We start from the raw sequence: 24348 nt of genomic DNA, 5'->3' as shown, positions 1-24348 counted from the left end.
GAAGAGCTTGGTAGCCAGGCAACAGAAACATTTCAACATGGCGACTTTCCCGCCTTTAAAATTGTTATGTTTTTTTTTTCGTCGAATTTTGGGTCAGGCGGGTGAAAAAAGAAACGTAAAAAAAAACACAAGAAATCTGCGAATAGGAGCATTGCCGTGGAGCCTGGAAAAGAACGACTCAATATGGATGATGCTCGATGTCACAGGGACCGTAGCCTGCGTTGCAGGCGTTAAAAGGGGAAGGGAAAGGGGAATTTGGGCGCGCGAGGAGGCGAGAAAACGCCAACCTCGTTCCCAGGGTCTCTCATCTTCTTGGGCGGGAAGATGAGAGACCCTGGGAACGAGGTTGAGAAAACGCTTTCTGTTTTTGTGATTCATCCCTATTTAAAAGACAATACATTAACAGCGGTTAAAAGGGATGCAAGCTTCTAAATATGTATATGAATGGGATACAATTTGTCAATAGAAGGTGTACAAAAGGAATACCTTTTCTGTCCAAAATGGCATAGACTACGAGTGGTCCCCCATTTTTCCTTAGGGATAGTAGAGCGAGCGAAACGCGAGCGCGCGTGAAAATCACCGCACGCGAGAAAAGGCTCTCCCCCCGTTGTAAAAGGAAATAGGAGACGTCTGCACGCAGGCAACTCTCCCCGCTGCGTGTCGCCTTTTCTCGCGTGGGGTGATTTTCACGCACGCTCGCGTTTCGCTCGCTCTACTATCCCTAAGGGAAAATGGGGGGCTACTCGTAGTCTAAAAATGGCATACAAAAAGGTAACGGGTCGGAGTCCCTGTACAAAACTTTGTGGAGTGCACCTCCTGGGGATAGCCGACGATTACAGTCGCCTCTCATCGTTCTCCATCAATGAAAGGCGGTTGAATTCGCATACTTGAGTATTTTTTTAAATTAAAATACACACCTGATGTTAAAAATGTGTAAGTTTTTGCTTTTTTCAGGCTAAACCCTCTTCTGAAGAGGTCCTTATAAATGGACTTTAGTAATAAAAAGCGAAGAAAGATTAACCTTTGTTTATAGTGGAGGTGCACACTTAGCGTTTCCAGCGGGTGGCAGGCACTCCACTTAAGTCATATGAAACAAATAATTCAGTTTTAACAGATGATTCCTTTCTCATCTAGCTGGGCATTTACGTTTTTTTCTTTTGGTCTGATAATATAGTAAGCGCGTGGAGCGCGAGAACACGACCTCAGTGATCTCTACAGGGAAAATAGAGTCTGTGAACAGGCTAGGTAACCACTTGCTCAAACAATTATGGAAAAGGTGTCGTTGATTTTTAATATCTGACGTGTACAAAGGAGACTCGTAGAGAAAGTTCAGTGATCCATATTTCACTCCACAGTTACTTGTAATGTAGTTGAACAGGCAAAAGCAGGAGTAAACTCCTAGCTAAGTTTATAACGTGCTTGTTAGGCTAGTGCCATAACCAGTTCCTACCTGAACTCATTATTCAGTTAAACCACGGTTCTCCTTCCTTATGTCCATATAGTTTTCTTTTACCATTGTACTTTTTAAGTTTTACCATTTACTACTATTATTTCTAATTGTTCTCCCTATTTTTTGCTTCCTCTTCATTCAATTTCTTTTTTTTCCCGACTTTTGAACTATGTAATTATTTCTACTGTTATTAATAGCTCCGCTGATTGTGTGTAACATAATAGTAAATTATTTTCAAATTGAAAAACTGTTGTTGTTGTTGTTGTTGTAGGTAAAATACGGACAAAAATTCTCCTAAACCTAGCATAGGTGCCAGAGATTTTTCATGCGCCAAACCCTCTGGCGCCCAAGGTATTAAACGCGACTTTGCCTTGCATAGAGAAAGGAGAATTAAGAAATTAATGTTAACAGTTTCTTGTAATGTAAACTGAGCTTTAACACAGATATGTAGTTTGTAAAGTGTTTGGAAACGAGTGACAAGATGAATTACATCACAAGAAGTGAAACATAACTTCTTTTTGGCACTTTCCTATCAAGCACATAACAGAATCCCTACTCGATTTCTTTCGCGACCTCTTTCACGACAGATTAGTACAGTCTAACGCCCGTAAGCGACCACCCAAACTGCGAAGATGTAGCAGCTCCCTTACAGGAGGTGGTCGCTTGCGAGAATCGACAAACAGGAGGTCTCTTCCAAGAAGAGGTCCCAACGCATCTTATTTTTTTTAATGATAATCAGTTATCGCACGCAATTTCTAAGTTACGTATAAGTATAGTTCCATGTTTTTCTGTGAGATCACATCATGCGTCAAGTGATAGTTTAAAAGAGGTTAAAAACAATGGAAAATATATCCGTCAGGCCAAAAAGTGGTTGTGGTTGCTTATAAGGGGTGGTCGGCACGTTCTGATTATAGGGATTTGACCAGGGGCACCCAACGAGAATGTAGTTCAAAAGCAGTTAAACATAGCATTGTTGAACGTATTTTGGTATTTAAACGGTAGATGTAGGCATATTTTTATCCCCTAAAACTTTTTCATCTGTTCGGATTTCCTAGCTGAAAGTCTAGTGATCCGAAAATTATAGGGGTCAAAACTTACCTTTTCGAAAATTTCAGCCAAAAAAAAGGCTTCCGAAAATTCTAGGTGACCTTTTTAGGATAAAAATCCGTTAAAAATGAGCAATTATACCATTTTTTAGATGTTAGAAAATCCTAGGAGAGGCAGGCAAGCAAGAAATTTTACAGCATACGTTCCGAAAAGTCTAGATCTCAAATCGTCTTCCGAACAGATATTTTCCGAAAATGGGCGTTGGGTGCCCCTGATTTGACTGTAAAAAGTTTGGTGTTTTGGATAGATGGTCGCTAACGAGAGGTGTTCATGGAGATGCAACTGTATATTGAATATTTTTCCTAATACAATGCACTAAGTAATTTATCACAAAAAATTATTGAGTTTTGTTGTTGCTACCTAATAATCCTATTTGAAACAGATACTGTAATATAATCTTCATATCCGTCAGCTGAAACCACACAGGGTATCCACTGCTGAACTGTCAGTGGTCCAGCACAGGGTTACCAATTCTGCACCTTTTTTTCTGAAACAAACTCTCCATGGGGTGCTCCTGCATTTGGTGGTAATAAAGCCAAGTAAACTGGAGTTTCTGCTCCTAAAAAAACAATTTGAAATCCAAGATTACTGATGAAGCAAAATACACAATGATCAACCCGATATAACTATGGGAAAATCTTTGTCAACCACTTTTTTGGAGATCATCAACTACCACTTTTTACAGTTGTCCAAATTCTTGCCAAAGGGTTTAAGATGGAATCTATCAGGAAATTGAGTAATTTTCAGTGGACAAACACCTTGTACCAGAATATTTTAAGCCATATCGCATTCTTTTTTTACACTTTTCAAGGGCTATAAATGTAATAAGCTAGATGAAATAACTCCAAAGAAAAGGTTCTTATGGGAGCCCGAAAAATAAATTTCAAAGAAAACAGGGGTAAAATCGTCATGCGTAAGATTTCATTTTCTGAAATTTGAAGCTTTTGAAGCTATTTCATATAACTTATGACATTTATCACCTTCGAAAAGTATAAAAAAGAATGCACTCTGATTGAAATATTATTCTGGTACAAGGTTTTTGTGCACTGAAAATAAAAATTACTCAATTTCCTGATGGATTCCGTCTTAAGTTCAATTTTGTTTCAATTATCTTCTTTATTTTCCAAACGTTGTCAAAGACTTCAAAACTCTCCAAAGATTTCTTGCAATTCCTTACTTAAATCTTCTGTAAATGCCTGTCTTTCAGTTTCCTAATTGAATTTATGAACTTTAGCTCTGGCAGAGACATATAAAATACTAAATTTCTCTGATTCAGAAAACTTTAATACACGTTCCAGTTTTATGTTAATGATTTTCATTTTGTGAAACTTTACTCAGGTTTAGTTAAACATGTTTTGTAGGTGTGAATGAGATACAAAAATGTGGGATATAGATGGCATCCCAGAGTGACAGTTACGTTGATTATACAGTCGAACCTCTCTAAAACAGACATCGAAGGGACAGCGAAGTGTCCATATTAGAGAGGTCACTATGATTACGTCACTTTTAAGACCCCACTGACAGGTTAGAGTGTTCAGTAAGTAAAATCAAGCCCAAAACTCAGTGTCTTGTTAATTTCTGAATCTAGCTTGATTAATGTTATTGTACTTCTCAGTTACATGCTGTACATACGAATTTTGGAACAAAACGAAATACTTCACCTAAGACATGTTCTGGTATTGGTATCGCTGACTGATAAAGTGTAAATGTTTGTGTAACTGCCGACAGGAAATGGTACATATATTGCAAATTATTGACACCTTGTCCCGGAGTGTCCGTAATAAAGAGGTTAAGTTTGTATGAATTTGCTCCCAAGGGCCGAGATTTTGTGTCCATTGTCCGTATCAGAGAGGGTCCGTATTAAAAAGGTTTTTTTTAGAAGAAACGTATGAGAATTTTGTCGGTACATAGGAAATTGTCCGTAATAGAGAGGTGTCCATACCGAGAGGTTCGACTATATGTCACAGGTTAAATTTGATTTCAGGTTAATTTTGATTTAACCTGGGTTGATTCTCAATTTCATTTGTCTCCTAGCCTTAAGAGACAAAGGAAATTGAAAATCAACCTATCAGTAGGTGAAAAAAATTTAACCTGAAATCAAATTTGACCTGTAACATATACAAGGAATTTCAACATTAATAGTTATTATTACGTCTATAACACAAGTTAAGTGTGACAGATTCACTTGAAAGCGATTCTAACCTTCATCTGGTGATTTAGTTGCCCTAGGTCCAGCCATGTCTGTACGTACCCAGCCAGGACAACACTATCCAGCAGGAAATAAGAAAATAATACAGTCAAACCTTCTGTTGGACTGTTCACAGTCCCCTATTTAAATAATATTCCAAGCCTAGCCTGGTGATGGCCCCTCAGTACATATGAAACCAAGATGGCCGGCTGTACCAGTAAGTGCTTGTTCCTGAGGATCTTATGAAAAAATAGAGGACTGTGAACAGTCTAACCTCCGGTAAGCGACCACCTGAAATGCGAAAACTTAGCGGTCGCTTACAGGAAGATTATTTATTGCATGCAAATTCTAAATTACAATATGTGCAGTTACATGCTGTCACAAAAAGATCTTCATAAACTTTGAGTAGCATAGCACATACAGTGAACAGAGAGATTAAACCACGTATCATTGAGTGATCGCTTGCAAGAGGTTAATAACTTTTGATAGAAAATTATAAAATTATCATTCACAGAAAGAAAGTGGGCGTGGGCACTTACAGGAGGTGGTTGTTTATGAGGGGTTTCAACTATATGGCTTTGATCGGTTTTTTGGATAAGCAGCTGCTAGATGGAGGTTGGATGGTGCAAATCTTATACGCTTCCCTCCTCCCCACCCCCCCGCAGTTTCAGGCCCATCTACTTGTAAACAAAACATACATTAGATTATAACCCCCCTCCCCTTATATAAATGCACATCCGAATGTATTGACTTGAATTCGATTTAATACGACATTTTGAAAATAAACGAAAACCCACTACATGCAAAAGGTATTTTGATCAGCACAAGGATCAGCACTGCTACAACTTGTTGCGGAGCGCTTTTTCTATTCTAGTAACTTATTAGCCCCTTTGGATATATGTTGTGGGTCAATTTTATTCTTGGTTTTTTATTTTCTTTTTGTTTCAAACTCATTATCATACATTACCATACCACGAAACAAAATAAAATAAAATTTAAACCAAGGATAAAATTCAACCACAACATATATGCCCATCTGTTTATAAGCCCTCAAAACTCCTTACAAAAATGTGTAAGCTAGCCCAGGACTTAAAAGCGGTAGTTTACAGTACTACATTTAGGGCGTTTAAGATCTCCTAAGGCTTTTTATGATTTTAGATAGATGTAGATATGGACCTAGCTTAAGGAAATGCATCTCTAAATGCCCATTCTATTATCAAATAACTGACTCACAGCATTTAATAGGATGTCTTCTCTAGGATCCTTGGACAATGCTCTTGCCTGGATCTTACTCAAGGCTGTTACACCAATTTTTGAGGTGCCGTATGCTATAAGAAAAAGAAAACTGATCATGAGCTGGCAGAAATTTCAATTCATAACTACAGTAACTGTAAATCCTCTATTAAGCCCCTCCCCCTCTCAAATATCCCGCCTTTTTAGGGGAAGAAAGCTAATAAGCCCCCCCTCTTCCCTCCCCTAATTATTCTTCACTAATAAATGAGAAACAATCAATCATGACAGTAAAACTTCATGTGGACTGATCCATGATGGTTTATTTACCAACTTCAGATTTGATTCTGATCCTCAGCTGCATGACCTCCAACCTTCTTGTGCTTGGGCTTTTCTACTTTTTATTCTAGTTGTTAATGGAGAACTGGTACCGTAGTCTTTTCTAAATTAAATAAGCCCCCCCCCCCCAACCCCCCTCAAATAGGCTTGAAATAAATAAGCCTCCCGAGGAGCTTAATAGAGGTTTTATGGTAATATAGCCTCTCACGCAAACTTTCTTTTTCGCTCGTCATGCAATCCTCCCCAATGAACGTGGCAAAGGATAGCATGATGAAGCCTTAAGAATGTCTGTGTGGGAGGTTATAACGTGTGAATTCACTGCTCATTATGAATGCTGGAATGCAGAGCTGAATCTGAAATCTACACACCCTTCCACAGTTTTTTCAACCTTTGACATAAATCAATAGTAAAAGCCTGTCGACACTGCTGGTAACAGTGTTAGTACGTACAGTTGCTGAATTTGAGAATAACTGCCTGGAAACTAATAGAGATGGTATATGAGCTCTGCAAATTCATGGAATCATGAAGATGTTTGTATGGTGGGTAAAAAGCTAGTTTGCAAAGTTTGTATAATCATAAAATCATAAACATGTTTGTATGGTGGGGGGCAAGTTTGTAAAGTCTTTAAGAAAATTTTTGTTATTTACTTATTTATTTATTTTTATTGTTTTTATGTTATTATCTATTTATTTATTTATATTTTTTGTTTTTTTTAATTCTCTTTCCTTGTATTTACTTGGTAATGTAACTAGTGTTATTAGTGTTATTATTGTAATTAGTGTCTCCTACTGTTGTTATTGGTTAATTGCATTGTACTGTGAATAACTCTTTCTTTATAAAAATAAAGATTAAATTTATATATTAAAGTCTGTATACATAATTTTTATGACTTTGTGAACCAAATCTTGCATCAAAGGGTTAATTTCACACTTGACAAGTTAACTATCAATTTTAAGGCATTCTTTTTATTGACTGGCCCTTGCCAAAACCAGAAAACTGTGAATGAGTCTATTACTGATAGATTGAACTTTTAAAATAATAAATCCATTATAACGGAATCTTCCTAATTATGGAGCATGCTTGAGCTTCTCCAACAAACAATTTATAATATCAAATGTTTACTAAGTACTTAACTTTCTTTCACATGGTTCAATTTGTTTGTTTGTCTATTTACAACATGAAATATGAGATTTCTCTTGAACTCTTAGGTTTGTACACCCTTGCGTCACGGTGAAAAACGTTCACCTTTATGCTTGCATTAATCCTCACTCTTTGGATGAATGAGAGTAAATACCAAAGTCAGGGCTTCCGGAATTATGTGTGGATGCGACATCACATAATTCAGCTCTGAGCGCATAATTCACATAATTCTGAAAAAAAAAAACGCATAATGGTGCATAATTCTCAAAAATTTTGCAAAATCTGTCAATATGGTAAGCTATGTTTTTTTGACACCTTGAGAAGTGCATAGAAATTTTATTCCCATAAAATGTTGTTGTGGATCACCACCGAAAGTCAGTTCTTGACAAGAACCTTTCAGCTGTTTCATACATCAAGCGAATGGATGAATAGTCAGATTCGAAGCGAGCGAAACAACAGACACTGAAGACTTCATTCAAGTGCAAGTTCCAGCTCACGAAGAGAAAGTGAAAGTCTGCCATGAGTGGAAGGAACTCGTGAGAAATCGTTTGGTGTAATAAATCGTTGTTGCTCATCATATTTGTACTGATATGTTTTATCTCATTTGTAAACATGTGACTTTATCTCACTCTCCCTGAAAAAATCATAGCAGCATCAGTCAGTAAGTTGTTTTGTTGACTTACTTACTTTGTTGACTTACTTACTCACTTTGACTTACTTGATTTGCAAGCTTAATAAATTGAAATTAAAAATTTTCACTTAAAAATATTGCACAATTTCCATAATTCGTGCATAATTCAGGATTTTTGGCGCATTATTCGCCAAAAAATAGCGCAAATTTACTGAAAAAAAAAAACGCATAATTCCGGAAGCCTAGACTGATTCTCAGACATCCGAGGTCGTTCGCAGTCCCCTTCGCTTCCCTCCTGAAAGGGACTGTGAATGACCTAGGACATCTGAGAAATAGGCTACCGGAAGCGCTGCAAAGTGCAGTAATATACAATAATTTATAAAGAACTCATTTTTATCAATGTCATTATTATTGTCCTTACCACTATTTGACCATCCCTTGGTTTGATGAACACCATCTTTCACATCTCTGGTAAACAAGAGTACAACAATAAACCCACTTAACAACTGCATCGCTGAGTGGAGGTGGGTGCCCGGGATGTCCACGGGCTTCCACCTTGGCACAGCCAGCCCTTAGACAGAGTTACGCCCCCATGGCTGGCAAACCCGCGCCCTCCAGCCGTGAGCCCCCACGTCAAAGGAACCAGGCACCCGTCACACTGATTTAACAGTTGAAGAATTAAGGGGGGGGAGGGATGGGGGTAAAAGAATGATCCAAAGGCTAAACGAAGAGAATGGCCGCCATGAAAACACTGTACTGAGCACATGGAGGTGATGCAAGCAAGGCTGACCACGCTTGAGCCAAACGACTGACCGCTGACCACGCTCGCACCCCTTGTTGTTAACTCTGTTAAATAAATATTCATTTACGGTGATATTCATACGTAAATGAGTGAAGTTCAACTCCCACAGGACTGGTTTAGGACACCAAAATGGCCGCCATTTCAGTTTTTTTGGGACCAAACTTTTAGCTAGGTGGCCCCAAGAGAAACTGAAAACAATGCTTAGGCAAAATTTTGGGGTGACAAACAAAGAGCATTATGGTATGTTATGGTATTTTCTGTGGTGGTCAATATCTGAAATTCAGAGAAAGAGTAAAACAAACAAAGAGTAAAGAGAATAAAAGCTTACTTGACAAACTGTTCCAGAAGAGAAACAAGAGCTTCCTCTGTCAGCTCTGGATCTCTGAACTTCTTTTGCAGTTCTTCTGACACCTGAGATAGGCGACTGGTCATTGATGATACATTCACCACCCTGTGAACAAACAATCAATGAAAACATACGTTTTTTTTTTTTTCCACACATTTAATGCACCCTTCACAGAATAGCTGCCCAATCCAACTAAACCAAAGCAGCAAATAAGAACCGCTACTCTCCTCTTACCTCGCTTTTGCAAATTTCAAGGATATCTTGTCTAAATTTGATAAATTATCACAAGGAAAGGCGGTTATCTTTTCTTACTATTGTTTCAAACTTTGTCTAAACCTGGCAATGACTTTGAACAACAACAGTATAATAAGTTCCAGTTATCTCTATAGGTTTAATTTAAATTTGGTGCCACAGATGCATCATCATTGCTAGAGTTCTCCCCTGGCCCTGGGAATAATGTTGTAACAGATGTTTACAATAAAATTATATCAAATAATATTATGATGATCTAGCCTGAACAAAGTGTCAGGTAAAAACTAAACAAGAGCCTACATGAATTTTGTACAACAACAACCTTGAGCTTAAAGCCTAAGCATATTTTGTAAACTACCAATTTGGGCTTTCAACCATCCACGAAAGTCTTGTTCACTTCATTTGCGCTGGTGCATCGGTGACCAAGACTTCTTAATCTGCAGGTTCAAAGTCTTTGGAAGTTTTCAAATGTAGCTGTACATGTATCTAGATCAATATTAAAGCCCAAGATTAGGATTGCAGTTTATATCACTGTATAGATAAATCTGAACAAGTGTAAATAAGCACCTAGCCAGATTAAAGTGCTCTCTGCTGTCAAACAAGTATGAAGGTGCTTCAAAAAAGCACATGGGTGCTTATTTGAGCAATTAAGGTATATCACTGAAATTGTGCTGAGATTAATAATTTTCTAACCTTGCATGTGGCCTTAAGAGTGGGAACAGTGCACGGCAGACGTCAAGGGTCCCTTGGAAATTTGTCCGTAACGTTACCTCAGCTTGCTCTGTAAAAGGTGCTGTTGAAGCCATCTGGAAGCAAGAATTTTGCACATTTAAATTGTTACTACTTTGACAATGATATCTGTATAAAGCTGACATTCACAGTACAAGGATTACTGGGTGTTCACTATATAAATACAGTGTTCTCCTTATCAGGTGGTAAACAGTAAAATTTACCACCCGAAGCAACACTTCTTACCACCTACAACTGTTTGAAGGTTTACTAAAATCAAATATTGTAGTTTATAAAAAAATCACCCAAGTTGTGATGTGATCCGCTCAAGGAAATGAATGAATATGTGGAAAAGTACTAAAGTATACACAGCTTTTCTTTTTATGGGCCAAGCATGTTGGAAAGAGAACATTGAAGACAGAGTAAAATTATTGGAATCAAATGTTGCTGTCTAAAGATAACAATGGCCAATTTGGGTAAAATAGGTCTTGAAATGAGGGAACGACATTTCAGAGAACCTAACTCCTAAATTTCCAAGCGAGTGCAGGGCCATGCCCCTCTCTCCACTAACCCCCTCCCCCCAGGAAAGTGCGGTCTCCGGGGCATTTTTGGCCTTACTGGCCAAGAATGGTTCCTTACCTACTGAGCAAAAATTTAAGGAGAACATTGTAAATATAGTAAGAGATTAATGCAAACTATAAGCCAGGAGATTACACTGATTTCTGTAAGCATTGATGAAGCAGCCACGAGAATGCTTTTGTCCCCCACCCTGCCCTCTCACAGGAAACTTTTGTTCATGAGAAAGTCATCTCAAACAGCATGTTACCAACACACTGATTTATCCAGTTGGGTGAAGAGTGCAGACCAGGTACACAATCTTTTTTATAAGGGATCATTAGATTGTCTCAGTTCCAACAAATTAACCAGTCATTAGTCACCATGTCTCATCTTTGCTAAGGTTTCACAATATAAAAAAAAAACTTCTCAACTCAACAAGAGTAATGTCTCATGTTTATCACAAGTCAATGAATCTGATCTAGTGGTTACAACCCTACTTTAAAATTCAGTTGTCCAAGTAAGTAAATCAACAAAATAAAAGGAAAAAATAACCTTGTAAGCAATTCCCGCATTATTGATAAGGATATCTATGCCCCCATACTCTTGCTCAACGAATGTTTTAAACTTCTGGATGCTTTCTAAGGATATAATATCCAGCTGATGGAACTTTGGTGAGCAACCTTCGTTGTTCAAGCTTTTCACAGCTTCTTGACCTCTTTGCTCATCTCTTGCTATAAGACATAAAGAAAAGCCAAAAACACTGACTTTAAATAATATTGTTTTATTGAAAGTAGCAATCCTTTTATTTTGCTATACCAAGAGAACCTTGGGCCTTACATGCAAGAATATTTTTTATGATGGAGGCAACATTTGGTCGAGAGCCCTGAACGTCCAATGGGAGGTCTGAAGTTCAAGATCCACCCTGACAGCCAACTGCGTTTGTTTCTAATATAACAGCTTCAAGTCGAAATCCTCCACCACACTTGTAAATAGTCAACCGTTCCCTTTTTCAGTCTAAACCAACTTCAACACTACTTATGCATAGTTTTTAATTTGCTTCTGCTTACAGTATAACAGTTCCACTTGAAACCCTGCCCATCAGAGTTAGTCAAGATCAACTCCCTCCCTAGGCCAAAAGAGACTTGCTCCCATCCAAGCGTGCTTCATTGCAGGAGAGAGTTTACAGAAAAGAAGTTGTCACAAACATTAATACAGTCCAATCTCCACCTGCAACCACCAGTCCCAAATGCCAAAATGTTCACAGTCAAACTAGACCTATAGTTGGAACTTCTTGTAAGCCACTGCAACCACTCTTTGAGATGACAATTATATAATTTTTTCATTGTTTTTAACCTCTCATAAGCAACCACTTGACACATGGTCTGATCTGTATTTTAGCTTTATATGTTAAGATACTCAAAATATACAAACAACTTTTAGTGCCAAAATTGAATACCCAATATCATAACTCAAAAACTTCATGCAAAAAATTCTCTTCAAAAGAGTACAAATGTGGATATGTCAAGTCTTTCACTCACAAAAGACTTCCTGTAGTTTGATTCTTGTAAGCAACCACCTCCCGAAGTAACCAGTAAGTCTTCACACTTAGGGTGGTAGCTTATTAGTTACAGCAGGTTTGATTGTGCCAGTCCCTTGAAAAAGCACACACTAAAGTTTTCAAAACCAGCAACTTATCCTCAAACTGGTTACAGCATGTTTTAGTAAATTGAATCACAATATACAGTACGGTAAATAAATCACCAAAATTACCTGTAAGAATAACAGTCCCTGAAAACTCCTTGCAAAGCTTCTTAACTATTGCATATCCAATTCCTTTGTTAGCTCCTGTCACCTTATAGAAAATAAACAAAAATGAACTTGAACTATATTCTAACAAGTATATCTGTCTGGATTTGCTAAATGGTACCTCCATGAATTTTTCCCAACATAATCCTTTGAGGCTTGTTTCCTCTACTATTTTTAAGCTTTGTTATGACATTTTGAGTACACACATACTCTCACAAGAGCTGCAGTAGACATAAAATCATGTGTTTATAATTTAAGAATTTGTTCATGCTTAGCGTGCGTATATCGAGTTATGGATGCACGCGGGAAGTTTGGAGAGCACGAAAGATGCGTAAGAGTTGCACGAGGCGATAGCCGAGTGCAACTCTAGCTTCTTGAGTGCTCTCCAAACTTCCCAAGTGCATCCATAACTCGATATACGCACAGCTAAAAGCATGAGCAAATTCTTTCATAACATAGCTGACAAAAATGCCTGCTTTTTGATTAACTGCAAAATTCTCGCAACGCGCGACACAATAACAAACGGTTCTATTGGCTGATTACGAACACGCCACAATCGTCTAGTTTGAATGAAAATATTCTTTCTGTAAAAGTGAGCAACAAAATTTGCTTCTTTATTCGTTAACGATCAATGAAAACTAAGCAGAAACAAAGGTAAAAGAGTCTTAAAGTTCACCTAAAGTTAAAATACTAACATGTTCGTAAGAAGTCGTGCAGTATGGTTTGGATTTGCTGAAAAGATGTTTACGTTTTGCTCGGCGAAATCCAGAAAACATGTTTTTAGCGAAGACGACTGTCATCCTTCTTTAAACTTACGTTCATTTACGAACATTGGCTAGTCATTACGAGAGAAGACCTGGCAGCAGTTGTTTTTGTGAGTAATAAATTTATGTCTTCTTGTGTAATTTGTGTTGTTATTGTGAGAGAAATTTTCCTGCTTCAGTCGGATTCTCCGGAGATAACAAAAGTGCATAACAAATTTAAAAACAACAATAAAAACGGAAATTTAACCTTTAAATGTTGTTGATGACCAGTTGGTGTCTGTTCTGTTCCCAGCGAATGTCTTTCGGCCAAAATTTGCTACAGCTGGTCTTCCGACAAATTTGCGAAACGCACAACTTGCTAGTTTTTTTTAATTCGGCTTTATTTTTGCTGCTTGTTGGATCAGGACCTAAAAGGTCAATGCCGATAGAAAAATTGGGCAGTTCTTCGCTGGTTTCTTCCATATTTTAAAGAGAAGGAAAACTACACTGCAGCTTAAAAGACGACAACTTTTCAGCCAGGTAAAAAAAAAAATGCTCACATCATCTTATTTACGCACGGGCGTGCGTAAATAAAGATTTTGTTCATAGCGGCTCAATAGGACTTATATAGGGCAAGCACGCGCGCTATGTTATAAAGGCCATTTTACAGTTATGGATGGAAGCGAGGTTGACGGTGACCTTGTTTTGATACAAACCTTCATGCTTTATTATGTAAATCAAGTTATTCTTATGCTAACTAGTAGTTTCCAAGAACAATTTCCATAACAAAGCAAAGAAGGTTTGTATCAAAACAAGGTCAACCTCAGCCTCACATTCACTTTGTTGCTGATAAATGATCTGACGCAGCAGTAACTACTACGACAAGCAGCATGAACAACATGCCCACAGGCGTTACTGTATTTTTCAGGCAAGCGGAGAAAACTAGCTGAGCCACGCTTCCCTGCCCAGCCTGCCTTGGCACCAATCGGCTAAAAAACGCAAGAAACGCCTCTTCTGCAGGTTAAAATGGATACTTTAGTACAATATTAATGCAAATAGCTTACCACAGCGACTTTAGAGGACGACATTTTTTGAAATGCAAGAGTGTGCGAAGTGTTCGAAGTCAAAAGTTCGGACAGATTAGCTTGACCGAGTGGGGAGACTGGGTTACATATTGAGCAATCGCCGGGTTTCACCGGGTGGGAGTTGGGCTGGGTCACTCCGATTTAAGTGTATTTTGCGTAATATTTCTAATTTTTACCTCTGAAAATTTCTCAAACATATTTTTCTAAAATCCTTTGGAATTTAATAAGTCATTCACGATAAATTCAACAGTCCTTACCTACTTCCGGTGCACGATAAAATTCTTCCACCCCTCCCTCATTGAGTTTCAACAGTAAGGTCAGAACGGGTCACGAAGCGCCAAGAATCGAAGATGTCTTCCAGTTCCCGAGTTGCAGTGGTAGGTCTGTATTCTGCTGTTTACGTGAAAAAACCTTTATCCTATCATTAGAATTAAATCTCCTTTATATTTTTTTTGTAGGGCCACTTAAAATAATTGCTAAATCAAGGTTTTTTCAAAACCGCACCACCCAAAAGAATTGAACTAGCTCTAATCTTTATTCTGCCAAACAAATGTTCAAGGTAGTATTAAAGTGAAAGGAAGTGTGACACTTTCTTTACTACACACCTTTAACCGTGAAAGGTTTGAACCCAGGAGTCATTTCACCTTTAACCATAATTTACTTAACAAGTCATCACCAAAAGGTTTTGCAAAAATGAACTCTATCCCGCAGGTAACTGGCGCAAACAAAGGAATAGGATTCGCCATTGTTAGAAAACTTTGTAAAGAATTCTCTAGCCTGCGTAGCAAGCGTTTCCGTTTGGTTTCGGGGCAAAGAAATACCGAGGAAGGGGACTTTCGGTTTTGACCGCGCGAGAAATGAAACGAGAGCCAAAAAGTGAAAGAGGGGGGAGGGGGAGGGGAAGGAAGGAAACGCTTGCAGACAAACCCCTCGATTTTGAAAACGTGCGTTCGCCAGCGAACGCAGCGCCTGATTGGCTCGGCTAGTCGAACAATGTTGACATGTGTCGATCAAAGGTTTGTTTCATACTGAGAGGTCATGTTTGGTACGTGACACGCATATTAATTTTCTGTGGTTATTGTTTATTCTGGTCGGCAAGATTTTCCCTCCAATGCAGGAGCATTTTATTTAACTTCTTTCGAAACACAAAGCTCTTCTTGTGACTTTATAAGGGTTTCAGGTCGATTTATTTGTCTCCCGGATCTGAATAACTAAAAGCGATTTTCTTTTGTCAGGGAATGCGCTGGTTTCCTATGCTGGGCCCAGCTCGTTAGTGTTTTTTTTTTTTTGCGGGATGTTAAATTCTGTCGGTTAGTGATTTACAGATACAAATTTTGAAGAATGGATTGCACCTTAAACTGAAGCTACATCAACTAGGAAGACCTGCATTGTGACTCAGTCAAAATTTCTGCTTGGTTCTCCACGCGAACTTTCAGTTGCCGGGTTAGCTTCGTTCTAGGATGCTTTTACAAGAGCACTCTAGTTGTCTGTGCCGTGGCGAGAACGGTAAGCCGTTCTGTCTAGCTGATCTAGACTTGAATGCTTGTCACATTTTACCACTTCAAATCCAACTTTCTGGAGGTTTAGAGCTAAAATTTTAAAACTTCATTCACCCTCGCGGTCCCTCCTTTAAGACGGATTAAGAAGACAAATGTACAAAGCCTGCATTGATCGTTCGGATTCATTGAGATTTCACCATTAACGCCGTCCAAGCGCTCCAAAATACAAAAAAAAAATATTTTAGTTACAGAAGCGCGTCCTCTAAAGTTCATTTCCGCTCCACGGAAGGCCAAACATTTTATTGGTCAATTATGACATTTGATGACAGCATCAAATGTCGGTTCGTGAACTCAGGCGTGACAGACCAAGTGGGTGGTTTTCAAAATCCCGGGGTTTGTCTGCAAGCGTTTCCTTCCTTTCTTCCCCACCCCCTCCCCGCTCTTTTACTTGCGCCACTTTTCTCGCGGTCTTTGACTCTCGTTCCTCGTTCTTTTCTCCTAAACCGTACAGAAACGCTTGCTACGCAGGCTAAGAATTCTCCGGAACGGTCATTCTGACAGGTAGGTACTGTAGCACCAAATTATTCTCATTGGTTATTTTAAGGTTACACATGAAACTGGATTGGTGTTGTGCTAGTCTCAATCCCACATAGCCGTTTTTGTTTCGTTATGCAACGCTCCTTCCCTTTCCTTGGGGCGGAACATTGCGTGATGGGACCAAAATAGCTGCGTGGGAGACAAAAGCCTGAGCAAAGAGCCGACATTTTGCCAATCCACCACTGGTTTCCCTGCCAAATGCTATCTGAGAAAGGAACACAAAAATTCCATTGTAATGACGTGTCACTACCCATATCTGGGTGGTTCTTTTGTCTGGTTGAAGCAATTTCCCACATGGCATGGCCAATCAGAAGTGCCACCCTGCGCCTCCCCCCCCCCCCCCCCCCCCACCACTTATTTTTATACCAAACTGAGGCCCAAAGGGCCAAAAAATATTTTGAGACTGGCCCCCACTCCCCCTTATCTCAGGGTCTGGATGATCGCCCCCCCCCCTCCTTATCTGAAGGTCTGGATCTGTCACTGTTAAAGAATAAAGCTTAAGGGGAGGGGGGCTTTTTGAAGAGGGGGCCTTGATAGAGAATTTACAGTAGCCAAGTAATAGGGCCTATAGTTGTGCTGTAAAAAAAAACTTGTCTTCAGCTAATTGTGCCTTCTTGCTAATTACCTTACCTACTGGTAAGCATGGTTCCAGCTTGCATCTAACAAACAACAACAATAATAATAATAATAATAATAATAATAATGTGACCTTCCTAGCAAGAGATGAACAAAGGGGACAAGAGGCAGTAAAGCAACTGAGTAGTGAGGGGCTAACTTCAACATTTCATCCACTGGACATTCTATCAGAAGAAAGCATGGAGAAAATAAAAAAATTTCTTATAGATCAGTATGGTGGATTGGATCTTCTTGTTAATAATGCTGGGATAGCATATAAGGTTTGTTCTTTAAAATTGTTGAATACTGAATTTTAAAAATCAAACTGTCATAAGTATTACTGTGAATTTCAACATCAAATCTTGAAGTAATGCAAGGCAGACATTGTTGGCACTGGTACAAAGTGTCTGTCTTAACTTAAAGAAAGCTAAGGAAAATGAATGGAAAATGGCAGGAACCATATATTAAAAGAAAGAGTTTTCAGTCTCTAGCTAACTAAAACAATACTCTGTCATTCTATCATCTGTCAGTCATTACAGTTTCTTGTTAATAATATATTGTCATGAAATTATGACTTTGTAATTTTAGAGGGCATCAACAGCACCCTTTGCAGAGCAAGCAGAAGTTACTCTCCGCACTAATTTTCATGGCACTCTTAACATGTGTAAGGCAATGCTACCAATCTTGAAACCACATGCAAGGTTAGGATCATGATTAACCAATGATATTCCCATAGTTGCCCCAGTACCATTGATGTGGTTCCTTTTAACTGTGGAGTCATGTTTTCTAACCAGAACCATACCCCATAGGTAAGGCTCAATGAGACCATAGTACTTGGGCTACCCTTATATACCCTGCCTGCCAGAGACTTTTTGTGTGCGGTTTCTGTTTTCGCCGCTTGTAGCTTCGGTCTTTGGGCAAAAACATTTGACTTACAGTAGACCCTGAAAGATCTCCCCTGCACTCAATCGGCAATCCGCTGGTTCCCAGTGTAGGCTATCCTTTGCATGTTCTTTTTCAAAAGTGCATGAAATGTAATTCCACCCTAGCCAAAGTAGTCAAAAAAAATTTTATATTTATTTCATCTGCCATTTGATAGTAAAGTTGAAACTCTCGTAAGCAAAAAACCCTGGGAAAGTAGTGTCCATGACTATAACTGGTCATTTACAGTAATGATTCTCCAACAGCAATGGGATAAGGTGGCCATAAGTATATAGCTGTATGTCCACTTAGGGAAGCAAGGGCGGTGCAGTGGTGAGAGCATTTGCCTCCCATCCCACCTAAGTGGCACAAATTCAAATCTTAGCGTGGACATTATTATGTGGGTTGAGTTTGTTGTTGGTTCTAATCCTTGCCCCAAGAGGTTAATCTTCAGGTACTCTGGTTTTCCCCTCTCCTTAAAAACCAACACTTCCAATTCCTATTTGATCTAGAATGCAAGGACACATTTAAACATTCAAGCTCTTAAAACTCCTACATGGAAGTGTTTTGTGGGTAAACAATTAATAGTAATTATAACTATTAGTAATTATTAGTATTAGTAATTATTAGTAATTATTACCATTAACAGAGAGCTTCAACACAAGTAAGACGTTGACTTGCGTCCAAGAGACTTACACTTTACTTTCTTTTGATGTATCTGGATGTTAACATGGGCGTGACAAGGGTTGGTGGGGTTTGTGGGGGTAGATCAGTTTTTGTACATTAATAATAACAGCATTTGTTTTAATTTCTTACTTGTTGTGTTCAGGCTGGTGAATATTTCCTCTCATTTAGGAGGTTTATCTCAGCTATCAGAAGAGCTTCAAAAGAAATTTTCATCCCCATCGTTAACTGAAGAAGGCCTTGTCAAGTTGATGGATCAATTTTTGCAGTATGTAAATATGAACTCAAACTGTGGTTCCAGTTTTAATCATCTTTTTTCTTAGTTTATATCGTGTTATTTGTGATGAATGCAGTGCAATGACTGAATGGATTTAATTGCGCGAATATCTAGTATGAAATGCACTGTAAGGATATTTAAGGATGGATATGATAGGAGGTAAAAGATTAAAACACTGAATAGAAAACTCAAATATCATTTACATAATAATCGTTGTTTAACGGATGTTGCACTGATGACAAATGCCTGGAGAGACTTTGTTGTACAGGATACCCAAGCACAGTGTAATTGAAAAACTCCTCCTTAATTTCATAAAATTTTCTTTAAGTTTAAATTCCTGCTAAGTGTCTTTGAATGTTTATGTTATTCTCAGAGATGTTAAAAATGGAGTCCATTCACAGAAAGGATGGGCAAACACTGGTGAGAAAGCTGATCCCTGTATGTTAGCTTATTCATGGTTTATATGTCATTGAAATGATTGGAAAAGCTCATGATCAGATTTCCTTAAAAAGAAGTAGAAATGAAAAAATTATGTTGACATCTTCATTTGCATTTAGACATTATCTTTCACAGGTGAGTGTGTTACTAGATTGTCTTTAAAGAAAGTAACTGTTCTGAGGGCTGTCATTAAGGTTTTAAGGAGCTTGTTTCTCACGGAGAGTAGCCAGTCATTTAACCCACAGATCCTCCCATATTTGTTGTTCGATTTTCAAACTTAGAGTAGCCGGCCAGCAAGCTCTCAGGGGCACTGTAGCGGAGGGGCAGGAAAAGGAAGGAGAGCTTGGAATTTGAATATCTGTATCAAAAAAGGGGATAAGAAATGCTGATTGGCTAAGATGACATTAGTAATGACGTCATTACCCTTAGCTTGTGTTTTTCAACTTTTGTTTACATTCACGCTTGTTTCCACTTGGCACTTATTGGCGGAAATCTGACTCTTCCGTTGACGGGGAGCCACAGGGGAATTGGAGGTGGAATTCAAATTGCAGAGACGTAGTTGCAAGCTCTCCTTCCTTTTCCCGCCCTGCCGCCCAGCCCCCTGGAGAGCTTGCTCGCAGCCTGGCTAAACTTAGAGTAGCAAGCTTATTTCACTCAGTGGCTGGCCACTGATGACAGCCCTGTTTACTGGTTTTGTTTTGCCTTCACAGCATATGGAACGTCACATATTGGAGTTATAGCTCTTACTAAGATCCTTGCAAGAACTATAACAGAAGATCCTAGAGACGACATCCTTATAAATACTGTAAGTATACAACTAAGTATAAAACTGACAAGTTATCTGTACATGAATATGCCTATTGACGTCCTTTTATTGGCCTGTTAAGTAAGTAAAACCTCTTGGCAACAATTTCACATGATTCATTCTATTTTGTATGTCGTAAATTTAACTTAAGAGTCTGTGGACAAAATCCTGTGGTATTGCAAATTCCCTTTCAAATGAAGCCTTAATTGATCTTTTCTTTAGCGGTACTTTTACTTTGGACTATTATTCAGTCCTCAGTTCTTAGAGTCTGGGAATGTAATCCCATGGTATGGAAAAAATCAGCACTCAGTGATTTTTGTGGTGTGGGATTTTGAGGAAATTTGTAATCAGGTTGTTATTAGTTGTTGTTTTTTATTACCCATGCTATCAGGACAAATTAATGTGGCTACAATTGAAAGCTGTCATAATTTTATTTAGATCTTAACAAAACTCCACTTTTCAGTGTGATCCTGGCTGGGTACGAACAGACATGGCTGGGCCGAGAGCAGCAAAGTCACCAGATGAAGGTTTGTAGACTATTGGCATACCATTTTAGATAAGAGTGAACTGATGTGTAAAAGCTGGTCTCATGTTGATTACCTGTGTTGTATAGGAGCCCTTCTCTGCAACTGATATCAGCACTTAGCTTTTATTTTGGTAGGTGGTGGGGGTCTGATGGCATTATTGAGAGTCAAAGAAAATGACTTGATTATGAATGTCAGGGACCAACTCTACGGCCTGTTAAATAGAGAGGTATTCCCTTTATAGAGAGTCAAAGAAAATGAATGAAGAATAGTAGTGATCAAATTTAGAGAGGTGTCTGTCATAGTGAGATGTGCGCTAAAGAAGACTTGACAGTGGCTTTCCTTGAGAGAGGAGGAACTTGTGTAATTTTTGCACCCCTCGGTCGACACTCGATCGCCAAAGTACTGAGAAAAATCTTGTGAGATAAACTCCTTTTGATTTGTTTTCAACTCTCTAAGCCCTTCTTAGTGAGCTCAATTCCTATATAGCTGCATAACATCCTAGCTGTCTTGTCGTGAAAACTCTCGTAAATGTGAAATCCCTCAGGCCTCATACTGAAATAAGCTGCGGAGGTGCTAAGCTTGTTTTTGTTATGGAATTGTAGTTCAATTAAAACACCACTGATGTTAAATGCCATTAAAGGCTGGAAGAAGCATTTCAGGTCACTGCAGGTGATCTCTTAACCGTTTTGAAATTTCCAATTTCCACGTATACATTCTACAGACTCATCTCGATACATTGCCTTAAACAAATGATCATTTCATTTGCTCTCATAAGGTTTCCTCTTAATGAAGCATTGAGGTTATGAGAAATTTGATGTTGGTCACTCGGGGATCTTAAAAGGTTAAGATTGTCTTTTTTAAACGGTTAAGGTTGCGCAGAGCAGTCACTTCCAAGGACAGAAATATGAAAGAAATTGGAATTAAGAGGAGGCTAAAAGCCGCTTACTGCATCTTACAGTTTTTATTTATTTTGCCAGGGAAATGCAATTTTATCAAGGAAAAGTCAGGAAATTTGGAAAACTGCATGGGCCCGTTTCTCGAAAGTCCCACGGTAATCTTTCGGGCCTGCTTTACTTTGTTTGCATTCAACATCAAAGTTTCTATAGTTTTGAAAAGGATTCAGTGAAACTATGAATTAACGATGAAGTAAAACTGGCTTGTTTGTGACCTAGGAACTGTGCCACTATTCAATAGGTTTTGATTTTGATGAAAATTTTCCTTCGGGCCCGAAAAGTTACCAGGCCTTTCGAGAAACGGGCCCATGTCAATCAGCCGTGGCAACAATCTGTGGTGTTTGTACAACGTTGCTTGAAAAGGAAGTAAAATTACAATTTTTGTTTTGTTTGTTTCTTCAGGCGCAGAGACACCAGTTTATGTTGCAATGCTTCCAATAAATGCTGGCAAACCACAAGGAGAATTTCTGAAGGATAAAGTGATACTTGAATGGGAAACAATGTCTTTTCGTTCACATGCGATTGCTACTGACAAAGACTCAATACAAGAAGGTCGCTGAGTTACCGTATTTACTCGATTAAACGCCTCCAAAATCGCCCAGTAATCGCCGCAGATAGAAGCAAAATTATCAATAAAACGCCATTACATTTACATTGTTTACGTGTTCTTTTTTGCCTTGTAGCGAACGATCTGCCTGTTCACGTGGTCAACGTGATCTTCTTGGTCCTTGTGGTCATCGTGGTTGTCGTAGTCCTGGGCCATCGTGGTCCTTGCGGTCTACAAGGTTGTTGTGGTCCTTCTGGCCATTTCGGTTTTGTCATGAGCGTTTTTGTAGTGTGATCGTTAGCGGCACCATCGTTTTAATCGTCAAAGCCGTTTTAGTGCTAGTGGTCCTCATTGTAGTTGTGGTCTTTGTTGTCGTGATACTTGTAGCCGATGTGGTCCTTGCAGCCGTCGTAGTCCTTGTGGTCTTCGTCTTTCCTTAGTCGTCGTTATCGTGGTTGTCATTGTCACTGAGGTCTTGTGGTCCTTGTGATCACGGTGATCTTTTGCTTCTCGTACTCCTCTTGTCATGGACGTTTTAGTTCTTGTGGTCCTCGTGGTAATGCAAATTTCTTTAGAATTTGTGTGTGTGAGTAAAATAAGACTGCAGCTCGGTATTAGCCCTCTCAGGAAACAAAGAGTCACAGATTTTCTACAGCTTAATTGTATGCCTTATTCCCTGGTTGTGGAAGTTGTGCCACAACTCCATACCCAACCCTCTCTAGTCTATCAGCTGAAGAAATGATAGACTGTTCACAGTCCCCCTATTTTTTCGTGAGATCGTTTAGATATACCGCGTCTTACCGTAAGATGGTCGCCCGTAACACAAAGCGCTCGATCTTGACGATCTTGCGGAAAAATAGAGGACTGTGAACAGTCTAAGGCAATGAAAGTGAATGTAATTTGATATTCAGAAGACAATACTCTCTTCCTAATTACCGTACCCTTAACTTCAAAGAAAATCTGTTCTCCTATTACTAGTTACGTTGCGCAGGGCACCTGAGTTATGTCTTGACTTTGAGCACTTTGGAATTGAGTATTTAAACATTTCCCTTGAAATTTCTCTTCATTTCCCGTAAACTTTGTTGCAGAAAATTTGGGGTATTACTAAAACAGGCCAGGGAACATGAAATGTAAAACGGGAACAAAACATTTCTTAAGACGTCAATTAATCACTAGCCCTATCAGTACCCTTCCAAATAAAAGTTAAGTCTCTTCAGATCTTGAATTTATGTTGACCTTATCTACCTATAACAACAAAAAACACTTAAACCAAAGAAAAATCCGAGATCATTAGCCCACAACTGTATCGCAACGAAAACAAATGGCCGCCCAAAAATCAGCTAAAAAGGGCCGAAAAATTTAATTTCCGATGATTGACTCAGCGAAATGGCAATTAACTCGTTAGTATTATCCGTTTGCTAGTTAATTCTAAGTGTCTTTGAAAGGGTGTTATACAAAAAGTCAATTGCAGCACCATCCGGACATGATGCAGCGAAACGACTTTCCAGCGAATCGACTTCATTTTGCAGCGAAACGACCTGTAAACAATCAAGACAACCCCGTTAAAACGATTTGGGGGACGAGGTAGGGTTGAATTGGAAAACTATTCGTACCTGCGGAAACATTTCGAGCTACACCCCTAGCTATTTACGCCAGTTAAGTTAAGGACAGTGCTTCACTACACACTGTCTTCTTTAGGACACACTTCCCAAGTGTACCCTAGATCTCCGTTTCGGAAGAAATACAGCGAGAGCAACAGACCAAGACGAAGATCAGTTTGTTCGGACCTTAAAATATAATTACAGGAAATGTAATAAAATGAAATACTTAAAATGCAATACAATACTATACAATGAAATAAAATAAATAAAGCACACCGCAAGGATTCCTTGTAGCCTGCGAATACAACCACCTCCCATGTTTGATCTGTTCCGTCGCAACTTCCCACCGTCATTGAGCGATGCCGATGGCGGCTGTATTCTAAGGCTAGGATTCCTCCTGTTCCTTCCGAAGTACTGTGAAAAATAACGTAGAACGAGGAGTCACAAGGCAAACCGCACAGGCTGTATCATTTCCTGT

General features: G+C 38.9%; 2 protein-coding genes across 2 annotated transcripts; one reads left to right on the top strand and one right to left on the bottom strand.

Annotated features, from left to right (window-relative positions):
- Positions 1 to 1298: 1298 nt before the first annotated feature.
- LOC140929792 (carbonyl reductase [NADPH] 1-like) lies at positions 1299 to 14460 on the bottom strand. Its single transcript, XM_073379498.1, has 9 exons — positions 14386 to 14460; positions 12543 to 12624; positions 11325 to 11503; positions 10179 to 10291; positions 9216 to 9338; positions 8507 to 8553; positions 5979 to 6073; positions 4760 to 4823; positions 1299 to 3116 (listed from the first exon to the last, which is right to left on the bottom strand). The coding sequence occupies exons 1-9, from the start codon at positions 14407 to 14409 to the stop codon at positions 3022 to 3024; spliced, it is 822 nt and encodes a 273-aa protein (XP_073235599.1). The 5' UTR covers positions 14410 to 14460; the 3' UTR covers positions 1299 to 3021.
- A 1406-nt stretch (positions 14461 to 15866) lies between these two features.
- On the top strand, positions 15867 to 22363 carry LOC140932373 (carbonyl reductase [NADPH] 1-like). The gene is made up of 9 exons (XM_073381990.1): positions 15867 to 15912; positions 16440 to 16466; positions 17220 to 17398; positions 17706 to 17818; positions 18868 to 18990; positions 19373 to 19419; positions 20148 to 20242; positions 20706 to 20769; positions 22125 to 22363. Exons 1-9 carry the CDS (start codon positions 15867 to 15869, stop codon positions 22280 to 22282), a joined length of 852 nt encoding a protein of 283 aa, XP_073238091.1. The 3' UTR covers positions 22283 to 22363.
- Positions 22364 to 24348: the final 1985 nt, after the last annotated feature.

This window comes from Porites lutea, chromosome 3 (assembly GCF_958299795.1).
Source record: "Porites lutea chromosome 3, jaPorLute2.1, whole genome shotgun sequence".
In the NCBI taxonomy this organism is placed as follows: domain Eukaryota; kingdom Metazoa; phylum Cnidaria; class Anthozoa; order Scleractinia; family Poritidae; genus Porites; species Porites lutea.
Note: the sequence above shows the minus strand (reverse complement) of the source record. Positions and strands in the feature narration are given on the sequence as shown.

Coding starts and splice junctions, on each gene's coding strand:
- LOC140929792 (XM_073379498.1), bottom strand. CDS start 14,409: ATGTCGTCCTCTAAAGTCGCTGTG. Junction 8,554..9,215: donor CTTCTGGAACAGTTTGTCAA/GTAAGCTTTTAT, acceptor CTTGTTTACCAG/AGATGTGAAAGATGGTGTTC. Junction 6,074..8,506: donor CAAGGGATGGTCAAATAGTG/GTAAGGACAATA, acceptor TTTTTCTTATAG/CATACGGCACCTCAAAAATT.
- LOC140932373 (XM_073381990.1), top strand. CDS start 15,867: ATGCTTTTACAAGAGCACTCTAGTTGTCTGTGCCGTGGCGAGAACG. Junction 15,913..16,439: donor TCTGTGCCGTGGCGAGAACG/GTAAGCCGTTCT, acceptor ACGCAGGCTAAG/AATTCTCCGGAACGGTCATT. Junction 20,243..20,705: donor ACGACATCCTTATAAATACT/GTAAGTATACAA, acceptor TCCACTTTTCAG/TGTGATCCTGGCTGGGTACG.